We start from the raw sequence: 22,749 nt of genomic DNA, 5'->3' as shown, positions 1-22,749 counted from the left end.
ATATCACAAATGTGCCCAAAGAAATACATTTGTTTTGTTTGAAGCAGATGAAATATTTACAAGATTTTTGAAGTACCACATTACACTATATACAAATATCGGTAGTAAGGTATGATGCATGATATTGCGACCGTCATACGCGAGCCTACTGCTTATTTGTATGTTTCTGTATGTTTTTCAATCCGTTTGAGGTGCCTCCATCAATACCCAACACATATAATTTAGAGAAACCTAAATCAGCAGCTTTTATAAAATCGTTCATATTAAATATTGTTTTTTCAAACCATGTAAATAACACATGGTTCCATTCGTTTTTGCATATAAAATAATAAATAAGCAAATATTAAAGGCATCATTCTTGCACTTGAATCAATAATAAATTTCAGCGAACACACTATTTTTACCATAAATTCCCTACACATGTGCATAAAAATGTATTTAGATCATTCGACAAAATTAGCACATGAATACATAGATAAAGCAAGACAATCGTTAAAAGAGAGGTTGAGCGAGTCATATATTGTCATGACCCCATGTTGACGTTTTTATTAAATAGGTCACGAGTACATGTTTGTTTTTATGGCCATGTTTTACATTTTAACTCTATGTCAAGTGTTATTTCTTATTGCATTCAAAACTAAACATCTTATTATCAACATCTACTATGCTTAATTTACCGTTTGTATGGTTCATATCCGTGTAAAATCCATTTTTGTTGGTCACTACAATCACATGTTTGGATAGACGCCATATTTAAAGGAAGTGACTTTTGACCTTTTGTTGAATTATGGGTAGTGTATATTGACGACCTCTGTCAAACTTGTCAGCAGACGGTTTGCCTTTTCATTTTCGCAGTACATTTCTTCATCATGCGAAGGTTTGATTTTTATCAAATAATTACAGTCATGTGTATTTATATGTTCTCAAACTTATTATTATACTTAAAGAAACATTTCCAGTCTTTTTAATGAAGTTTTTATTGTTTAAACTTTAGGCGGTAACTCTGTTTATTTTTGGGGTAATCGGTTACGCTCGGAAGACGCGCGGGTGGTGCGCGGTTGAGTTATTGCTCGGATTAATGCTATGACCGCGCAAGGCTCGGACCTGCTCGGAGCCTTAGTATATAAACTCTGTAAATTTCACAGTCGAGGACTCTGATTTTTTTGGAATAAAAGGCACATTCTTATTACTAAATTTTTCTCTAATAAATATTATTTTTAGGCATTTTCATTAAAAGTAAGATAGAAACATTGTTCATATTTTTGCATATAATATAGTTTTTGCATAAGATTTAAGACTAAGGCATAGGGATATTTAATCCTACAGTTTTAAGATTGATTGAGCATTGTAAATGTGAGTTTGAGAATTGTATTATTTATGATAAATTGTTGAATGCATTGATGTACTATTGATGCAAGTTAGTTAAGAATAAAAATGTGTTGAATTTGTTTATTATAATTATTATTTGAGAGTCATTAAATGACTCAGGCTATTATCTTCAGTTTATTTTAAAAGAGTCCATTTTATTTAAAATGTTTAAATACAACTTAATGAAAGAAAAGTTGGTTTAACACCAAGAGTAGGCCCGCTATCACATTGTGTTAAGGAAAAGAAAAAGAAGAACCGCTCGGCTCGTTACATATTTATGGTGGCAGCGGTGGGATAAAGTAACATCTTTATTCCAGTGATCGAATTCACACCTCAAGCGAAAATGTCAGATACTGACACAGATCAAGAAAATGAAGTTTTCTTCAGGGATGAATTACAGCAAAGGGAAAGACCAACTAGTCATCAAGATGAAAACCAAGTCCATGAAGAACAAGAACCTACTGAACAGGATGATCAATGGTTAAAGGCAGCGTTTGGAAAATTAGTACACATGCAAGGCCTAATGGTTGTAACACTAGAAGGAGTCAAAAGGATGATATCAAACATTCAAAGGCAAAATGAAAGTACAGTTCTTGTACAGAATATCAACTTTCAGCAACAAAATGATCTCCCCTCTCTTCATAGAAACAATAATTTTGCAGGAGAACCTGCCATACAGCACAACATGTTACCTAGGTCAAGCATAAGCTACTCCAATCATAAATGTAATAACAGCACTAAAATTCCACCTTTCAATGGGATGGATGAATGGAAAGTATGGTTCAACCGATTTGAAACTATTGCAAATAGACAAGGTTGGAATGATGAAGAAAAGCTAAACCATCTTCTACCAAAACTACAAGGATCAGCAGGGGAATTTGTTTTCACACAACTACATAGAGAGACCTTAGATAATTATGATGAACTAGTTAGGAAAATCAACAATAGATTCAGAATAATAGAAACTCCGAGAACGTTTGCAGCCAAATTTAGTCAAAGAGACCAGAAACAAAATGAAACAGCAGAAGAATACGCCGCTGAACTCAAATGGCTGTATGATCGAGCGCACAAGCGTCGGGATGGAGCAACGAGAAAAGAAGATTTGGTAAGAAGGTTCCTTGACGGACTTCGAGAGGAAGATGTAAGGTGGGAAGTAGAGAATGTGAAAGAGCCCAGGGATATCGATGAGGCAGTTTATCACGTAGTTAACTACATTCAAACTAGGAAGCGTCATCAAGTAGGCTCTATTCGGAGACAACGCCCCGTGCGCAGGACAGGTGGCACAGAGAAAGATGAAGCAGACAGTGAAAGCGATTCCGATACAGTTGAGTATGCATTCAGGGTGCCAAACAAGAGACAATTCAAGCGTAGTGAAAAGACTGAAACAAAGAGAAAAGAGTATCAAACAGTAAGGAAGACAAGTGTCAATCAGGGTCAGACCAAAACAGAGGTCAAGGTAGATGTGCTCAGGCTTTGACACAGAAAATAGAAGAACTAAGCAAGAAGGTGGAGACGGTAAATAATAAATCGACAAAAGATGACAACCGCAGAAGCTTTGTGAGATGTTACAACTGCAACGGAGAGAACCACTTTGCAAGAGAGTGTCCAAATAAACATCAGCAAGTAAACGGCCCATTATACCACAGTTTTGACCCTAACAACAGAAATAACCTCTACCCAAACCCAAAACAAAGTAATCAGCCATTGAACCCAAATGCGCAGACTTTTCAACAACCTTTAAACTACAAAGGACCCTACCAAACGGCCGGGGGGAGGTCACAATAGAAGAAAAGAGGTGAGAAGAAAGAAAAAAAGAAGAAAAAAAAAAGAAAAAGAAGAGGAAAGAAAAGAAAAAAACAAAAAAACTTAAGATAAATAAGGAATAATGTGATTTCATAACTTTTTTGTTGTAAAGTCTTATATCAATTTGATGTTCAATTACTTGACACATTTGTACTGTATACAGGTCATTGCTTAATATTGGTTCTACAAATTTCATGCGAGTTTACAGATGCAATGTAAAGTACAAGATTTTTTTTTGTTCAACTTGCCATTTCATTGATGCCATTTACAATTAAGTTTCTCCATAATCACATGAAGATATCGATAAATGCCGATTTGTGATGGAAACGTCATTTCCTATTCTGATGTGTACATCAGGAGATATGTGTTTGCTGAAATTATATTGTGTTATTGCGCTATTGATTATGTTTTACTGCCGTAAACAATGCTCAATCAGATGTTAATACTTGCATATATGGGACTAGTACTTCAAAATATAATTGAGGTGAAGCTGTTATGAAGGCACTTGTGAAAAGTAGAAAAACAAGAATCCTGTGATACAATGATGTTTGGCGAGAAAAATAGGGAAATTGTATATGTTTGGGGAAAAGAACAGTATGGCGGAGAGCAGTATGAGAGTAATACAGTTTGGGCATTAATATTATAAGGAGTAGTCGACAGGATGTTTGCTGGTGCAAACGGGGTGAGAAAAATGCAAGGAGTACAGAGAGAGAGAGAGAGAAGAGAAAGGACTTAAAGAGCGAGAAACTTTTCCGTCCAGATACTGCATATGTAACATATTTAACGCAAAACGCTAGTACACGTTGGTAAAAGTAAATTAAATTTTCCATTTTAGAAGCATGGAAGAGCAGACGAAGTCAGGCCATGGCTGGAACGACCGGAAACGGTATCAGTGTCTACGCTGGTACCATGTGACTGGTGAGGAGAGAGTCGGTCCCCGGTACCGGATCATGGATCACTTTCTTCGCCAACACCTTTCGCTTGATCAGGCGCCATTTCATTGCAAGCTGTGTCTGTTCCGCTGCTTCCAGCTTGAGGATTTACAGCGACATGTCACCAATTTCCCTCGACACAGGATGTTGCTACGAGAGAAGGGGGTCGAGGATAGTGAAAGCTATCTGATAAAGAATCCAAACCCATACACAGTAGGACCTAGAGATGTTGCTCCAGTGGCTGAAGACACGATGTCGCGGAAAGTGGAAGTCACATTCCCTGACGGATTGGACTTTCTGGACAACATGACAGAGGCACAGCCATGTATGCCAGGACCTTACACCCCTGAAACATCAGCAGCAAGGCTGGAAACACCAAGGCCAAAGGCGAGTACGCCATCATTAGTACACCATGCAGCACTATCTCCAGCAATCCTGGACAGCCTCCCGACTATCGAGGAGTGCAGACAGCTGAAGGGGAACAAATCAGATGCCTCCTCCTCATCGTTATCCTCTTCAAGCAAGACTTCATGCGAAGGCTGTCGTCAAATAATGAAGGAGATGGAAAGCATTAAGGGCATGCTGCAAGGTATTAAAGACCAGCTCGAGACGCAGGGTAACACAAACCAGCAGTTGGCCATGACCATGATCAATCTTGCGGGAGCCATCACCTCTATGCGGACACAGCCTGCCCAGATGCCTCATTCCGTTCCCGTGACACAGCCTACAATGCAGACAGAGGCCCCACAGCGGAAAGTAGAAGAAAAAATCAGGGAGCGCGGTCGCCATCAGGACCAAAAAGAAAACAGGCGGCCACAGTGGCACAAAGAGAATAGCAACCACTACCACCGCCGGGATCGCAATCCATTGCACAGAAAATAGAATATTATATAATGATGTTAATGAACATTTATCATATAGTTTATAGTTTCATCACAGTCAGTGTAAGGCACAATTAAATAGCTAAATAGTATCACAGTAATTTATAAATAATAATGAAACTTAACTTTGTAAGATTTTATCACAGACATTGCTATACTACACTAATATCTAATGTATTTGTATCTTGTGAATTAATAAATGATCTCCTTTATATCTAGAAGATAATAAGCATTATAATTGTATTGTGAATTTAAAGATGCTCAAATGAAAATCTAGTTCTTTAAGTGCAAAAAATTGGTGCTGACATTTTGTTAATATTTTAAAGTTGTTGAACTTTGTTGTTAAAGTTTAAAGATTGTTATACATGTGTATGTGTAACCATGCGTTTTAATGTTTTTAGGCATGTTAATGTTAAGGAGGGGGTAATTTCATGACCCCATGTTGACGTTTTAATTAAATAGGTCACGAGTACATGTTTGTTTTTATGACCATGTTTTACATTTTAACTCTATGTCAAGTGTTATTTCTTATTGCATTCAAAACTAAACATCTTATTATCAACATCTACTATGCTTAATTTACCGTTTGTATGGTTCATATCCGTGTAAAATCCATTTTTGTTGGTCACTACAATCACATGTTTGGATAGACGCCATATTTAAAGGAAGTGACTTTTGACCTTTTGTTGAATTATGGGTAGTGTACATTGACGACCTCTGTCAAACTTGTCAGCAGACGGTTTGCCTTTTCATTTTCTTCATCATGCGAAGGTTTGATTTTTATCAAATAATTACAGTCATGTGTATTTATATGTTCTCAAACTTATTATTATACTTAAAGAAACATTTCCAGTCTTTTTAATGAAGTTTTTATTGTTTAAACTTTAGGCGGTAACTCTGTTTATTTTTGGGGTGATCGGTTACGCTCGGATGACGCGCGGATGGTGCGCGGTTGAGTTATTGCTCGGATTAATGCTATGACCGCGCAAGGCTCGGACCTGCTCGGAGCCTTAGTATATAAACTCTGTAAATTTCACAGTCGAGGACTCTGATTTTTTTAGAATAAAAGGCACATTCTTATTACTAAATTTTTCTCTAATAAATATTATTTTTAGGCATTTTCATTAAAAGTAAGTTAGAAACATTGTTCATATTTTTGCATATAAAAGATTTTTTGCATAAGATTTAAGACTAAGGCATAGGGATATTTAATCCTACAGTTTTAAGATTGATTGAGTATTGTAAATGTGAGTTTGAGAATTGTATTACTTATGATAAATTGTTGAATGCATTGATGTACTATTGATGCAAGTTAGTTAAGAATAAAAATGTGTTGAATTTGTTTATTATCATTATTATTTGAGAGTCATTAAATGACTCAGGCTATTATCTTCAGTTTATTTTAACAGAGTCCATTTTATTTAAAATGTTTAAATACAACTTAATGAAAGAAAAGTTGGTTTAACACCAAGAGTAGGCCCGCTATCACATTGTGTTAAGGAAAAGAAAAAGAAGAACCGCTCGGCTCGTTACAATATATAACTTTGTTTTAACACCCCATCGAGTGACAAACCTTTTATGAACAGTTTATGAACATAAATAATTGTTTTCATTCAACAATGCATCGTGAGAAAAACAATAATACCGTAATAAACATAGAGAGGTGTAATACGAATTATTGATGCCCACAATTCCTAAGTATATTCAAACGAATTTGTATCGCCTTCTTATAAAAATAAACAGGACAATCAAGTTTGACATTTTCAAGAATATTCGCTTCCATTTCTCATCGAAAATCTTTTCTCTCGTCGTAAAACTTTCAGACCAGAATACTGTGTATTTCGCCCACGAACTTCTCAACTTCCCAAAGTGCTTTCTTGCGCCTTCTTAATATCTTATTACCGTCAAATGCAAACCTCGAATGGTAAAGCAATATATTTACAACGCAAATGACTGCCTTATCGAGAAGCTCGCGCTAAACCATTACCGTTATCTCCCCCCCTCTCTCTCTCTCTCTCCCTCTCTCTCTCTCTCTCTCTCTCTCTCTCCTCTCTCTCTCTCTCTCTCTCTCTCCTCTCCCTCTCTCTCTCTCATCTCTCTCTCTCTCTCTCTCTCTCTCTCTCTCTCTCTCTCTCTTTCTCTCTCCTTCTGCTTAATAAAATGCACACTATCAATACAAACTTGTGTATTATTCAAAACGACAACAATTTCAGTTATCTCTACGTAGACTGATAATTAAGAAAGCGTTTACAATATTCAATCGCATGAGAGAATACGGTTGGTAAGTGGTTTGTACTGTAATATTTGTAAGCTCGAATCTTCTGATAACTTTCATGGTATAATTATGTGGATCCATATTCGTCGACACAAACGATAATAGTCCAATACTTATTGTTAACAAATGAACGAAGCGTGTTTTGGTGTTCAAAGTAATGGACGTCTACACGAAAGCTTAAAAGATCAGTCAACATCAGTATTACACTTTTCTTAGAAATAATCGAAATAACAAATTTTCTTTTCGCGGACTGGACGAAAACATGCTGCATAATAAAACGCAGGCGCCTGTCACATGTAATCATAAGTTAAACAATTGCATTTTTAAATAAAGAAAACAATTATACACAACATAACAGAAAAGTACTTTCACAAATCACAAACATTGTGCAATAACATTTGAGAAAATATCAAAGGTGATAACATAGCAACAAAGAAGTATATAGGATAAATCACATAAAAGAGGTAGAGAAGAATGTGTAGAGAGAATTACTTAAATCAGGTATGATATCACCAACAACATAGAAATAATCATTTAAGTGTTGCATAAATATAACGAAAGTAATTTTAAATAGTTCTTCAAATGAGCCCCTTCAGGTCTATAAAAATACACTATTGTTGAATTTGGGAAGTATGCATAAATACAAGTAATGAAACAGGAAGCAGAAACACAAACAAACAAAAACATAAGTGCAGATAGCGACATTTGAGCCTTGTATATGTTACATTTGGTAATACGCTTCGATTATTGTATATGGGCCGTGCTCTGTGAAAAGGGGATTGAATGCATGTGCGTAACATGTCGTCGCAGATTAGGATGTGCAGTCCGCACAAGCTTATCAGGGACAACACTTACCGCCTAAACTGGATTTTTGTTAAGAAGATACTTTTTTTAAACCGAAAATATCCACAAAAGCGGAAAGTGTCGTCCCTGATTAGCCTGTACAGACTACTCATGAGAATCGAACATGTAACTCTTGTAATGCACACGGTATTAGCGATGAAATGCATTAGCTTTCAGAGAAAAAAATGATAAAAAACTATCGTCCTATCGAGTTGGCGTGAGGCGATTTAATTATAAAATTTGATATCAAATATCAAATAATCAACTAAATAAGTAAACAAATACGTAAATAATCTGTATATTCTGCAGTAACAGGAACCGTATATCTGTGTCTTCCATTATTGCATCAATTTATCTAACGTCGTTTGGCCATCCTTATGTATTTTGTTTTGGAAGAAATGCTCACTTGGTGTCGCAAAAGGTATGGAAGGCCACTTAAGTTCTGCCGCCTATGGTCAAGATTTTGCAATTAACTATTAATGGGATTATTTTAAACGAGTTTCTTTCAATGAATTCGTCATAAACAGTTTCGAATTACGATGATGCTTTCCCATTTTAAAATTATGTGCTCTGTTTATTTATAACGTTGAAGGTGAAAGGTGTATTGAAGGCGTCCACATTATAATGTGATTGACATGGTATTTAAATCAAAGTCTGTGAGATGGAATTGGGGAATGTAGTTATGTAATTTTCTTTAAAGAAATAATAATACTATCCACAATTTGGCTTTGGACTTTTAATTATCTTGTTATATTTATGTACAATTTTAAGATATTTTTTATAATCTCAATTGTTTTCGGCATTATTTGTTACTCCATATTTATGTTCATTAATGAACGAGAGGCCGAATCTAGGTGATGTGTTTTTAAAGCCGATTTCTGTATTTGATATAGTTTACGAGCATGATTATATTTACCTCATGCCACTGAGACCCAAACCTGGGTTTATGGGAAGCATTTAGATTTGAATTATTGCTTTGCATTGTGTTCGTATAAGCAGTGAACGATTTTTCTGCAGTCTGTAGTCTACAGATTGGAACACAATTGAGATTGTATTATTTATGTTATTTTGTATCTCATTTATTTCTGATCTGAATAATCTTTATTTGATAAAGACACGTTTTGTTATTAGATTTCTATTTAGGGAGGCGTTGGCGGGTATACTTAAGTATCCGTTTCTTGGGAAGAAATTAGGGTTTTATCAATATGTATTTTAAGTAAACAATATATTAGCCTACGGCAACAAGTTAAACGATCGTGAAGTTTAATGATCTCCAACTCGTTACTATATTAAGCACATTTGTTGACCGTAGGGCATTATCAAATGAGACATTTCTGAAACTATTTCCCCACTATTTTGGTTCTTACATGAAACGGCCAACAATTACAATCATACATGTGCACATTCCTTATTAATTTGTTATTAAATTTATTAACTTATTACTATTTTTATTTTAGTATATGGACTTAATTTAGACTGCTTTGTTTGATGCCATCGGAGCATGGTCTGTTCGGTTGCTCGGCAAAGTCTGCTTGTCAGATATTTCAACAGTTGCCATAATAAATATCATTTAAATGTTAGGTCCTGTCAGTGTCAATCCACACATCCAAATATGGGAGGGTGTGCAGATTTGTATAAAAAGCCAGGTTCAGTGAGAAGCTGGGAGAGAGTGCAATTGATCGTAAAAATGGAATGATATAAACATTTGATTAATTTAGTTGGTGTATATATTTTTTATCGTAGTGTGCAAATAAAAAGTAGAGTATATAAACTGTGTTGTGAACTTATGAACCCCCCCCCCCCCCTGAAAATTGTAACAGTTCCCTTTTAAATCGCAAGTTATAATAACTTGAGGAGTTGTGTGCACATATAAGTGATTTGATTTTCTAGTAAAAACGTTCATCATTATTGTGCAACCACGATTATATTGAGGGTACATACTAATTTCTAATAAATGCTTGTATGTTCTTGCATTAAGTTTAACGTTTGTTGGCATTAAACTCACTCATGATATCATTAATTACAATGAACTTTTAAAACCGTCGGATTTGCACTTATAATTTTCAAGCCTTGAATAAAAGATTAAATTAGGAATTTCAATTGTGTAAAAGTTGTATTTCAGATGTTCAAATGATATCAAGGTTGCCTTTAAATGTTTACTTTGTTTACAAACTAAATATATTGAGTGATTTTTTTTTAAATAAAAATTCCTAGCAGGCATGTCTTTACATGTATGATAATATTTTTTTTATTTGAAGGTACAAAAAGTATCGAATTGTCAACCGAGTCGGTGTTTTAGAATGAAGAAAGGAAAGATTAATGCTATATGTGTTCACCATGACATTTTGATACAGAGCATGTCAGATATACACATATTTCACAAAATGCCACTTGTCCTTAGGCAACTATTAATGCGGGTATGTCCTTCACCGCGATGTTCCCGCTCGCCAGACGTGTTATTACCGAGGTCGTCTGTGACATAGCCTCGTTGACCTGCATCAGGTATAGTATAGAGATAGCCATTTGATGTTCATACCAAACATATCAATTAATAAAACTAAAACAAAACTGACTATTACAGAAAAAGTGTCAACTGTTTACAATTGATGTATAAAACAACACACTTACATACTCAAACAAAACGCAAGCGAGAATGAAGTCGATTAATCAAATATAAGGCGGATTAAGCATAACAGTGTTGTGAATTAAATTGTATGATTTGTAAGTATAAGTGCGTACGTATCGATATACCACGCTGTATCGTTGATATGCAAACATTTCGTTTTAAATGAAATAACAGCCTTATTACTTGTTTAACCAAATATCACATAGATTTACTATAAATAGTAACCAAATGACGTCGCGAGCGGGCCGTTATTCGTATCTAGCGGGCCAATATAAATTATATCAGCCCGCTGAGCCGGGCCGATTTTTCATATCAGAAAAGAATGGGATCGCGCGGCTTATACTGAACAAAACGGCGTCCACATTCAATCTTAGCCAACGGTGATCAATAAAATTAAGCAGCAACTCAACGAAAGAATCGAACATAATGATAATGACACGTAGCACACAATTTTGATAAAACTGAAACTCATCTGTACAGTACATTAAATTGATGCCTCTATTTGTGCTTTAATTAACAAGATTGGTCAAACACTTAAACAGCAACATTTATAGAAAAAGTCACACATGCCTCGATGTCAACTTAAATCCGGTTCTTCTAATAATAATATAACAGAAATGTGTAATTCTGTTTACTGTTATTCCATCCGTTTATCTATTTTGATTTCAAATCACACTTTTTTTAAACGATTACATTGAATGCTTAACACTTTCATCATAAGCATGATTTACGAAATCGAACGTTGAAGCGATTACATTAATTTTGTTTCTATCGAAGCTCCCAAGTAGGAATGACAAACACAAAATCCGAAATACGTTTTGGAATCGTTCAATGCTTAAATAAAAACCCTCCACGTCCGAATTGTTGTCCTAAATTCTAGAGAGTCTAGGTAGTTTCGTCATTGAAATGACGTCACATGAGGTACGTCATAAGTTGCGTAATCAATTGAATGAAAATAAAAGTACGGAAAGCTGGTTCTGTATAAATTTTAGTGAACGACCAAAATAGTATCATATGTGATATAAACGATAACACACGGCAATGCTGGTTTGCTGCCGACATAACGGCCCAAGGGCCTTTTGCCCGTGGGTCATTATGCGGCTAGGGCCGATTTTAGACGTCCAGCCCAGCTCTGCCGTGTGGTATTGTATATGATCACCAAAGTTTATTAGAAAAAAAAAAACTTAATAGATTTGTTAACCTAGTCACGCCGGATTAACATCTGTTTTGATGACATTTTGCATATCATGGACAATTGGGCCACCGCAAAAAACGAGCCAATAGCGTGTTGGTTCAGTTTAGTATCCCTGTTGGAAACTCTTGGATCTTTAAATCACAATCCTCGGTCAAAGCAGACAAGTAAAAGCTACTGCAAATAATGTTATAGCGAATTTAACTAGCTTCAATTGCAATACTTTTGTAGTCTTGATGCCAAAGATATGCCTCTGTGCCGTGATGAATCGAGTGTGAATAAAAAGGCTATGATTTAGGCAATCACATTTGTATTTCAAATACTCATCAAGTTAATAATTTGTTGATTGCAAGTCCAAATACGTGGTCAATTAATTACCCACTGTCATATCTTCGAACTGCTCACGCGATGTTGTAGAGCACGGAAAATTACCTGCTGTGGGTGAGATAAGAACGGCACTTACGGATCAATTAACGTGTCTCTTTGGTTTAAAATCCATTGTTTTCCAATGTATTGGACTTGACAGCGGGTGTATATATACTTGTTTAACGGCTTGTAGTTATAAAACTCGACGAAAAAAGGTTTCAAGTAATTGAAAACTCTATTGTATTATTTCCTGCGATGTAAACAATATCTGTCATCAAACTCATCCGTTAATCATCAGTAACGGTAATACACTAAGGCAATACATATTATGAATAATCGTGGTTTTACAAAAAACTAAGTAATTCAGTGGGCATTATATTCGTGGATTTCACATGAAAATACAATTGTCTTTTTGAATGCGTATTATAGCTTTCTGTGTGTCACGCGTCAAGTTCATAAAGAGTAGCACAAAGCGGGAAATCGACTTCCTATTATCATTGCAAACATGAATTTATCCGACGATTTGAAGAAAAGGTTACATGGCGAGGCTTTAGTAATATGTAGAAAAGAAAACTGTTGAAACATCAACACCAATGTCCACAATAATGCCCACTACTGCTACTGCAACTGAGTCACACTATGAAACTTGTTTTTCTTTAATCTGAGTCTATTCTTTCTTTAACGGATTAAACTGGGACATGATAATGCATAATAACTTGTATTATTGCATAAACTCTATCTATAATGCCCTCTGGTGGAGTGCAGAAACTTGGCAAAAGGAGGGCTTAAACGGGAGAAATCGTGTATAAACAAGGCGATTAACGTGCCGTTCAAGCCCTTTTATGTGTTTTTCATATCCATAAACTGGTCCACGCGCAGTTACTTCCCATTTTTCATTGGATTCAATGAAGTTATTATGCCTATATGAACTTTGTTAATATCTCCAGCCTTCGACGACTTCTCAATCATAAATGGGGAACTGAATAAACACCAGTTTCCTCATGCATGCAGGGATAAAGGTAATGCATATTTATATCTACTTTTCAAATTATACCATCTGCACTCTCTTTACAACAGCTTTATTTATTTGCAACGTCAATTAAGTTAAGGTTATTTACTCAACACTTTCAAAAGACTATGCTGTAAATGTAAGCGGTTATGTACTTTCAACGTTCCTGTGGTATGCTTGAAATACTTTAGTGACAATATGATGGCAGTATTAATTTTTAGAAAATTTAGTTGGAACGAAATAAAATAGACCTGTACGAAAGATACATCTATGAAAACAATGACTTATTCTGACGATATATTTATCCGTCACGACCAGTGAATTCCAAAATAATTAATCATTTCTTACTTTGCGGCTGCATTTCAACTTTGCATTAATTCACTGTTTAAACACATTTTAAATCGAAAAAAGCCTATCCGAAGGTAAAGCCTCGTCATTTCTGATGATGACCTAGTGAGGCATATGTAAAACACAACCTTGAACTGTATGACGTCATATGAAATAATCGAATTATTTTATCGATGTCGAATGAACAAGACATATTGTTTTCAATGTTAATTTATTTTAGTATGTGTGATTTGTTTATGCAATAATAGCGAAAATACATATTTTCTCGGACATGATCATCTGCGGGCGCTCTCAAAACCGTTCCGGCCATAATCATCTGCGGGCGTTCTCAAAATCCGTTACTTCCGGAACGGATTTTTCGAGGACCCGAAGATGATTTTGCCTTCTAAAACGTGTATTATCCGTATTTTGTTTATATATTTATAGGGTGTTAACAGAATCAACGTACGGAGATTTTTTGTTAGCGGCGACCGATCTCATTTAGCCATCATGTCTTTTTTAACGTAAAAACAAACATCTTAATATAAATTTCAGTACCGTTTGTCCTTTAAAAACTTAATGTGAAGAATTATGTTAGACATGGAGCTTCAAAAACGTAACATATGTTTGAGACAATGACGAAAAAAGCAAAAATCTAATAAAAATTCATTTCCGTGATATTTCATATCCATTTCAAATACTATGATACTGAAAAAGATGTCTTTTACTTTTATAATTGTGCCTTCATGCCGCAATATATCACGTGTGTAGCCTTTCATTGTTAACGACCCATTTTATTGACTGTTTACGAGGTACAATAAGAATCATGAAACACTGAAATCGATATATTTCATTATTATGTTCTACTTTTTGAAACACAGGAATACCAATTTTAAATAACTGACATTAACCAATACATTTCGCGGAAAATAAAAAATAAATAATTGATTGATGTTAAAACTTTTATTCCGGAAGACCTAACGGCTAAATGTGATCAAATAACACTTTAGTCAGATCAAACGACAGTTTTAATATATTAGGACGTTGTTATTTAGTTGTTCACGAAAAGGTTTAATGATTCCTTGAACCAAGGTTAGATTGTTCCGATTTCGCCCCGATGTCAACGGACAGAAGTGCAGAAAAAGCAGTGTGAAGGAGATAAAGTGGACGAATGGTGTATTACTTTAATTGCTGTAATTTCATTTAGAGGATTATGATTCCTTGAGAATTTGTAGCGAAGCTTTTTATTTCATGTAAAATATGGCATTCGTTCGTTTTTTTGCTCAACTTTAAGAAAGAAAATTGTTTATTACAGCATATACATAATTAATAATTTTCAAAATATAATTGCGAGAAGTCATGCAAAAGATGAAACACGTACATCTTGCTAAATGTCATTGATTGAAATTAATTAACATGAATGGCGTTTATTTTATTTTTTAAATTTCAGTAAAATTATAAAGTTTTTGTTTCTACCATCGAGAATCCGACTGTATTTTCAAGTGTCTTTTTTCACTCGAAAATTGAACTGTTTTATGAAGCAATTGGTAGATGATGTTAAAGAAATTATTTTTTACTTAGCGTTTTGATTCGATCGATCATGAATGACTTAAAAATCTTATGCATTTGACTTTTACGGCGATAATAACAGTCCGCATTGCTTTTTAGCTTAAGTTAATTATTTGCCAATAAACAAAAATAATTAGAAATTTATCATTCGAAGGTAATAATATGTGTTTTATTAATATATAGTTTGTGTAATATGTTTATTTTTGTTTTGTTATTGTCCACGAAAATGAACGGAATGATGCTGTCAAAAAGAGTCCGTCCTTATAGTAGCATCTGAAGTTTCCACCGCCTTCATGATTATATTTATAGAAATGATCGTATTTGCTACTCTGTTAGGCGGTAAATCGTATGTCAAATGCCACAATCTGAAATGTGCCTTGAGTTCAGAAATGTATCACGAACCAATTTCGCCATGTTAATTCTTGGTAACCTTTATGATCCTGAAATATATTTAAAAATGAAATATAGGAAACTGCTTCACATAATATGCAAATATAAACGTTGAATATTAAGTATTTTAATAAAAACCAGATGTTATCATAGCGATATTCACTGTTGAATCCCTAATTAATTGATATATTAAATTTATATATAATTATCTAAATTTAAGAACAAAAAAATCTTGTAAACGAAATTTATCTCCGAACGAAAAAACAACAACAAAACGTTAGGTGAAATTATATGATCATGACAGTGTGAAAACATTTTATTCTCAAACAAAAATAAAGATACTTAATTATTTATAAACACGGTACTAGTATACGAGAATTCCGTTCATTTACATTACATTACATTACATTACATTCCGTAATTTTGTCATTTTTCAACAATTTAAAACATTTATGTATCAGTTTCAAATAAATATAAAACAAAGTTGATTTTTTATTTTAATCGAGCATGTAGAAACCATACCTGTTCACACACGTAAATATTTTCTTTATACTAGTTTCACCGTCCGCAACAAATCCCATTAAAATAATAAGCGGAATAGAAGTAAGTCAATAACGCAAAAAAGGTAGAGATAAAAGCAGTAACGCCGTTCTCTTGAAATCGTTGCACTGTATTGGATCAGTGATAATAGGAAGAAAGAGTTTGTGAACGGGAATGTGATAACGAGATGTCGCAGAGAGGAAACCTGCGATTGGCGCCGGAGTGATTGGATGCAGTATATAAGTGGCATTCGGTCCGCTATCGCAGTTCATAACGTCATTGAATAAAAGCGTCTTTACATGATGAAAATTTGTTATTGCAAGCAGTTCAGATTCTGGAACATATATGAAACAGGAATTCATATTTGATTCTAGTTGAAATGTTTAGTACATAATTATCATATTTGAACATACTTTGAAGCACTTTGAAGAAGAGGAAATTAGCATCAAATAACAGGTAAATTCAACGTCGATAAAATAACTATCTAATCGGCGGAGAATTTGTGATAATTATTAAAGATTTAATATTTTTTCTTGTATGACTACAGAATTGCACACTTTGTCGCGCTACTGATACGAATAAATCACGTTTTGCAGAAAAACGCAATAATGAAAAATAAAAACAGACCAATGAAATAAATTCACATTTAGCAAAAAAACGTTGTACCATTGTATTCACAACGACAGCAAAAAGGATAACATGATCTCTGCAGCGCCGATTGCGGAATTGCCTTATCTTGTTGTAAACCACAAAGAAACGTTAACGCCATCAATGGCACCGAACGTAACGTCAATGCCAACGGAACCAGACTTTGTAATTTCAAGCTCCTTGTACGCCTCCTATGGGGCTTACGTTGTGCTAGTGTTGATATTCGGCTTGAGCCAGAACCTCTTGACATTGTACGTGTTTTACAGTGATAGGCGTCTACATTCCATGCACAACTATTTTATCGTCGGACTCAGTCTAGCGGATATAGGGATGTGTGTGTTCGGCAACTGGATGATCATTGCTTCTTCTTTCAGTCAACACTGGGTCTTTGGACGAACTGGTATGCCTTTTTTAAACTTTTATTTCACGTAAACGTGTTTTGTTTTGAAATCAAGTACAAATACCCATTAGTAAAATGCATTCAAGGACATTTCAATATAACTATAAAACGTTTACTATAGGCTTCTTTTTAGACATGTTTCATTATAACGAATTTGTTTCCAAATTCAATAGCACATACTCATTACGAAAAGTTCACTGGATGTCATTATAAAAATTTATTTTAAAACCATTACAATGAGCTACGGTAAGACTTTAATGCATAAGAGTGAGTATTTTTATAGATATGGATTACAAATTTTATGTCAAGCTTCGTTAATAAAAAATCCTGATTATTATTAATAATTGGTTTAGTATAATTTTATATTCCAAACATTACATTTGTCCTGATGGAGTTGTAATAAAACACAAAATATTACCGAAACTGTTGAAATGTTAAAATATTACCAAAAGAACGTTGATTAAATCAACTTACTATATATCTGATATATATAATCAATGAGGCACACAAAACACTCTTATAGACAGGGATAAGTCATGTTGTTACAAAATACAGAATCAATGTAATTGTCATCGACAAAAAATGTGGTGTCATACATATTTTAATTTATACTGTACTTCAAAGTCGGCACGGACATAATAACAACACACATATGTGAAAATACAGATTTACCTTAAAGCAATTATGCGTCTTATAAATATGAAATAAACATATTAATTTTGTGAGCATCAATTTATAAAGTTATTAATTTTCTAATATTTCATATGAACCTTATTTCAATTGCAATTTCGGCGAAATAACTATATAATTGTGCATACAAAGCTGTCGGTCTCAACAAAAATTGTAAATTATAATATAAAACATCTCTTCAACAACGATGCATTTTAATGTATGCGAAATGCATGAGTTAAACATTTACAATATATTTTACAACTATCTATATAAGCTTTTTAAGTGGCATAGAAGCTGATTGTACAGTATTTTTTTAATTAACAAATATGTGTTTGAATCGTATATTATGCTGTCATGTTTTACATAACATATACATGAAGTCAAAGTTATTAAATTAAATTAAAGGTGGATACATTTTTATAGCTTCTTATGTCACAACTTTTCATATTTCGTATACGTATAAATCGTTGAGCGGCAACTAGCAGTGACATCTCTGCAAACTGTCTATTTTTTAGGTAGATATAATCATTCGGACTCTCGTGACACAAGTAATGCATCGGTATAAAGATCTATTGTGAGATAATACCATTTTGATGACACGTGGCGTGATATAACTTTGATACCACTTCATTCTCTTGCTTTTTCTAGACAAGAAGGATATATAATCTTTTCATACATGAAACCTAGTACATCAAAAGGTTCAAGTCTGAAAAAATGAGTAAATACAATTTATTACCATCTATGGCTTTGAATAAGGATTTTATCAGGTATTCTTTTTCACTTTTTCCAGGGTGCGTATTCTATGGCTTTGCCACAACGTGGTTTGGAATCAGCCAGATTTCCCTTCTCGCCGCCATAGCAATAGACCGTTACGTCATCATCGTGAAACCACGCGGCATAGTGATGACGAAACAAAAAGCTTTCATACTCGTTATATGCTGTTTTGGGCATGGTTTCGTTTGGGCTTTGTTGCCTGGTGAGTATGTTTGTAACAAAAAAGATATACAATGATATATGTTTAATTTATGTTCAAAGAGGGATGTTAACATAAAGTGATAACAAATACAGTATTATTAGTATACTGAAATTCTGGAAACCATATTTTACTGAAAGCAAGTGACTAATTACCAAATTCAGGAAATTACATAGGGTACCACGTTTATCTTATGTAGATTTTGTATTTTAAAGCTTCGATAAAATACCCGAATTAATGCTTTTTGAAGGATTTTCAAATTATTTACAGAGTCGTCTGTAGATTGGTAAGTATTAATCGTCTGATTCAAATAAACCGTGTAATGGTCTTTAATATATTATATTTATTTAATCATAATGGCTGTTTATATTTTAGCCATTGGCTGGAATTCCTATTCACTGGAAGGCATTGGTGTGCGCTGTGCAATCAACTGGCGGAGTCACGTGACCTCTGACATCACATATTCTATGGCCATTCTAATCTGCGGATGGATTTGCCCCCTCTCGCTTATTCTTTTCAGTTACAGGAACATTTTCATAACGGTAAGGACTTTTTCACGATAAATCAAATGGGTAAAACATAAATATGTATGTGTTTATTAGTGTACCCTCCGCAACCAGGATGAATCACCAAAGTCTGTCACTTCTTTTTTTTGTTCTACAAGTTTGTTTCCTTTATCATTAAGCCAATACAGACAGACATAATAGTTTATTAACGTCTCACTTTTGAAGATACAAACACAGTAAAGAAGAACAAAAACAAGCATTATATTTATGTACAAAACGACTTTAAAAGAGTTACATGAGACGATGGTTACAAAAATTATGTAAGTGTTCAAGGAGTATATGTATCATAAAAACTTTTACATGTGTTAGAAATATAATAAAGCTACTTCAGGACATTTAATTTAAATTGATTTTTTTTCTTTAAATACAATAAAATAAATTTACACAATTAATACAAGAATAAGAATAATACCCTCAGCCTCACTCTATGTGATCGGTTCAACATTTTTCGCTTTATGGTGATGTAGAAATTGATGCTAAGCATATAATTACAAATACTAGTTTTTTAATGATACACTTTTAAAAATTAACAAAAAACGGAAATAATACAAGAATAAATATGAAATTACTGGTCTGATATCCTGGGTGATAAAGAGTTTGTTTATCATAGTGCAACTTATCTTTTTAACAGTTGCAATGCAAAAGAACCAGAATCCTCGAACAAAGCAGTTTGAAAGGACGAACGAACAGACAACGCAATGACAGAAAGATGGCGGTCACTGTTTTGTGCATGATATGTGAGTACCCTCCCAGATCAGTTGCATATATTCCACTAAATTTATAAATACGTAGGATCTAGAAGTCACGTGGTTTTGACCGCATGGTCGTACCATTCAATCTGCGAAACACCTTTTGCTCAATTTGCGTAAAAAAGCATACAAATCGTAAAACTTATTTGAAAATTAAAAAACATAAGTTCAAATTAAGTTATAATTTATCAACACATCCGCTATAAAATTGTCTTCCCTTTAGTAGGGAGTTTATCGTATAAAATGTGATCATACACGTTAACTTTCATTATAAACGTAAATAAATCGCAAACCAATAATACATACGGTGTATAGTGAAAGTTCCGTACTTGACTCGAGTAAAATCGATTGCAAGGTCATACATAGGTTACTTATATTAAACTATAAGGATCCCAATTTAAGTTTCATAGATAAAGACGACTTTACTCGAATGTACAATCCTGTCATGGATCTATCAACCATATAATATAGGTAGAACGATTCTGCAGACATATTATTAGGATATAATATATTACTAGTCTATTATTTGAGGTAAGTTACTAATTTCATATACACTACGGGACAATATACAACATGACATATATCATTGAAGCGATTAAAGCTGGAATCACAATTATTATCTTTTACCACAGGTGCGTTCTTCATTAGCTGGACTCCATATGCCATTGTCACACTCTGCTCCGCCTTCGGTAACTTCAGAAAACTCCCTGTTGTGGTCACCGTGTTACCAGCCCTCTTCGCCAAATCCTCCATAATATGGAACCCGATTATCTACGTTGCGAGGAACACTCTCTTTAGAAGGGCTTTGTTCCAGAAAGTACCGTTCTTGCACAACTTGCATCGCACTTTGAGCAATTCATCAAAGCAGACCGTAATGAAGACTTCGGAAGTTTCCGTCAACGAAATCCGAGATAAAACGTATTTCCAAAGCAGTGCGGAAAAAGCAAGCGTTGGTACATATCTTTGAGGGAAATAAACTTTCACTGATTTAAAAAAAACGGTGAGATAATATACACACACAAAACGTTTGAAATCGTGACCTTGATAATTAAAAGCGTTTTTGTTAACTTATATCAGTATTCAAACGTTTGATATTGTGACCGAGATATTGAAAATTAAATGCGTTTGTGTTACTGTTTGACAGTTTCAATTCTAGTTATATTTTACAATACTTTGTATATCAAGTGAAAAAACATGTTTGCTGATATTGAAGTGGTCATTGCTCAAGTGAAATATGTATCATCATTTTTATTCAGTTAATTGTATGTGGAGAATTCTAACAATCAGCGTAAAAGCCGTTATTGCATCATTGTAAGTCTCCTCCATTGTTGAATGCAGTGAATGACACTCGTAAATTGCACAGTGTCACCTTCCCTAAGACTTGATTGTCTAGACAAAGGCAACTAGTCGAACAATAGTAATTTATCCATATACATTTGACACAATATAAATGACGATATGATAAACGGGTTATGAAATTGATGCCCGTTGGTGTGGTGCTTATATAATATGTATATATTTATTAGTTTGTCTTGTACAATGCATATATTTGATTTTTTCTACATTTTATCGTTGTTATGCATCATTGGATTTAAAGCAATCGTTTATTGTCAAATAAAAGCCACACACATGTATATTTTATCATTTTCCAATGAAACACCAAAACAACAACGAGGATGAAAAATAACCCCACACGATTGACGCATTTTATTTAAATTAAATAAAATTGCCCTTAAATTAAAATTCACTTTTTGAAAATGTACACATGTAAATATAATACTCGACTGCAGAACAAATGCTGTGAGATCAAAACAACGTGAAAGCTGTTAACATTATTAAATAATTATATAAGACGATTTAAAAACAAATCCTAATTAGCAGGTATGTTACCTTCGAATTTCCTGCGTCATTTCATTATTAGAAATTAATATTATGATTGCATACAATTATTTATAAACCATTTTAGTGATACATGGGAGGCAATCGCGTCTGTTTTGATACAACTGTAGTACCAGCACGTACAATAAGTAACATTCAACTCGCTCACCTTGCAACAGTTTGCTTGTTGTTGATATTTATTCAATCGATTATGTATTAAAAACACTTCTCATATGCAATCAGACTACGAATAAATATGAACAGACGATTGAAAAATATGCATGTCACCTGCCATCAGTTTTATTTGCAGATGACATGACATCAGCTGTCGAGATCGCTAGCAAACTGCATATACAGTTAAATCGAATAAGGGAATTCTGCGAGTCCACGGGTATGCGGCTTAATACGAAACAAATCGAAAATTAGGATGTTTAGAAACGATAGTCAACTGGGAGAGTATTAGCGATGGTTCTTTCCTTTCACAATACGACTAGTGAAGTCGTGTCGCTCTACAGGTACTTGGATCATTCTTTACACCTAAATTATGCTGGCGGAAAACAAAGGATACGTTATTAAAGTGGATATGCACGGTTTTGTCAAATATTTATGAATTTATATAAAATGTTTAAAAAAATATTATACATATATTTCAATATAAATTAAAATGAAAATTAAGAAGAACATGTTTCAAAAATGCGAAATAAGCAAGATATTTTATTCTGAAATCGAAAATGTCTATACA

The 22,749-nt window shown here is 34.0% G+C and overlaps 1 protein-coding gene across 1 annotated transcript; it reads left to right on the top strand.

Moving 5' to 3' along the window:
- Nucleotides 1–16,820: 16,820 nt before the first annotated feature.
- LOC127849065 (visual pigment-like receptor peropsin) lies at nt 16,821–21,096 on the top strand. The gene is made up of 5 exons (XM_052381789.1): nt 16,821–17,169; nt 18,632–18,817; nt 19,190–19,356; nt 20,012–20,117; nt 20,762–21,096. The coding sequence occupies exons 1-5, from the start codon at nt 16,821–16,823 to the stop codon at nt 21,094–21,096; spliced, it is 1,143 nt and encodes a 380-aa protein (XP_052237749.1).
- The last annotated feature ends 1,653 nt before the right edge of the window (nt 21,097–22,749 follow it).

Source organism: Dreissena polymorpha, chromosome 10, assembly GCF_020536995.1.
Source record: "Dreissena polymorpha isolate Duluth1 chromosome 10, UMN_Dpol_1.0, whole genome shotgun sequence".
NCBI lineage: Eukaryota > Metazoa > Mollusca > Bivalvia > Myida > Dreissenidae > Dreissena > Dreissena polymorpha.
This window is presented reverse-complemented; position numbering and strand designations above follow the sequence as displayed.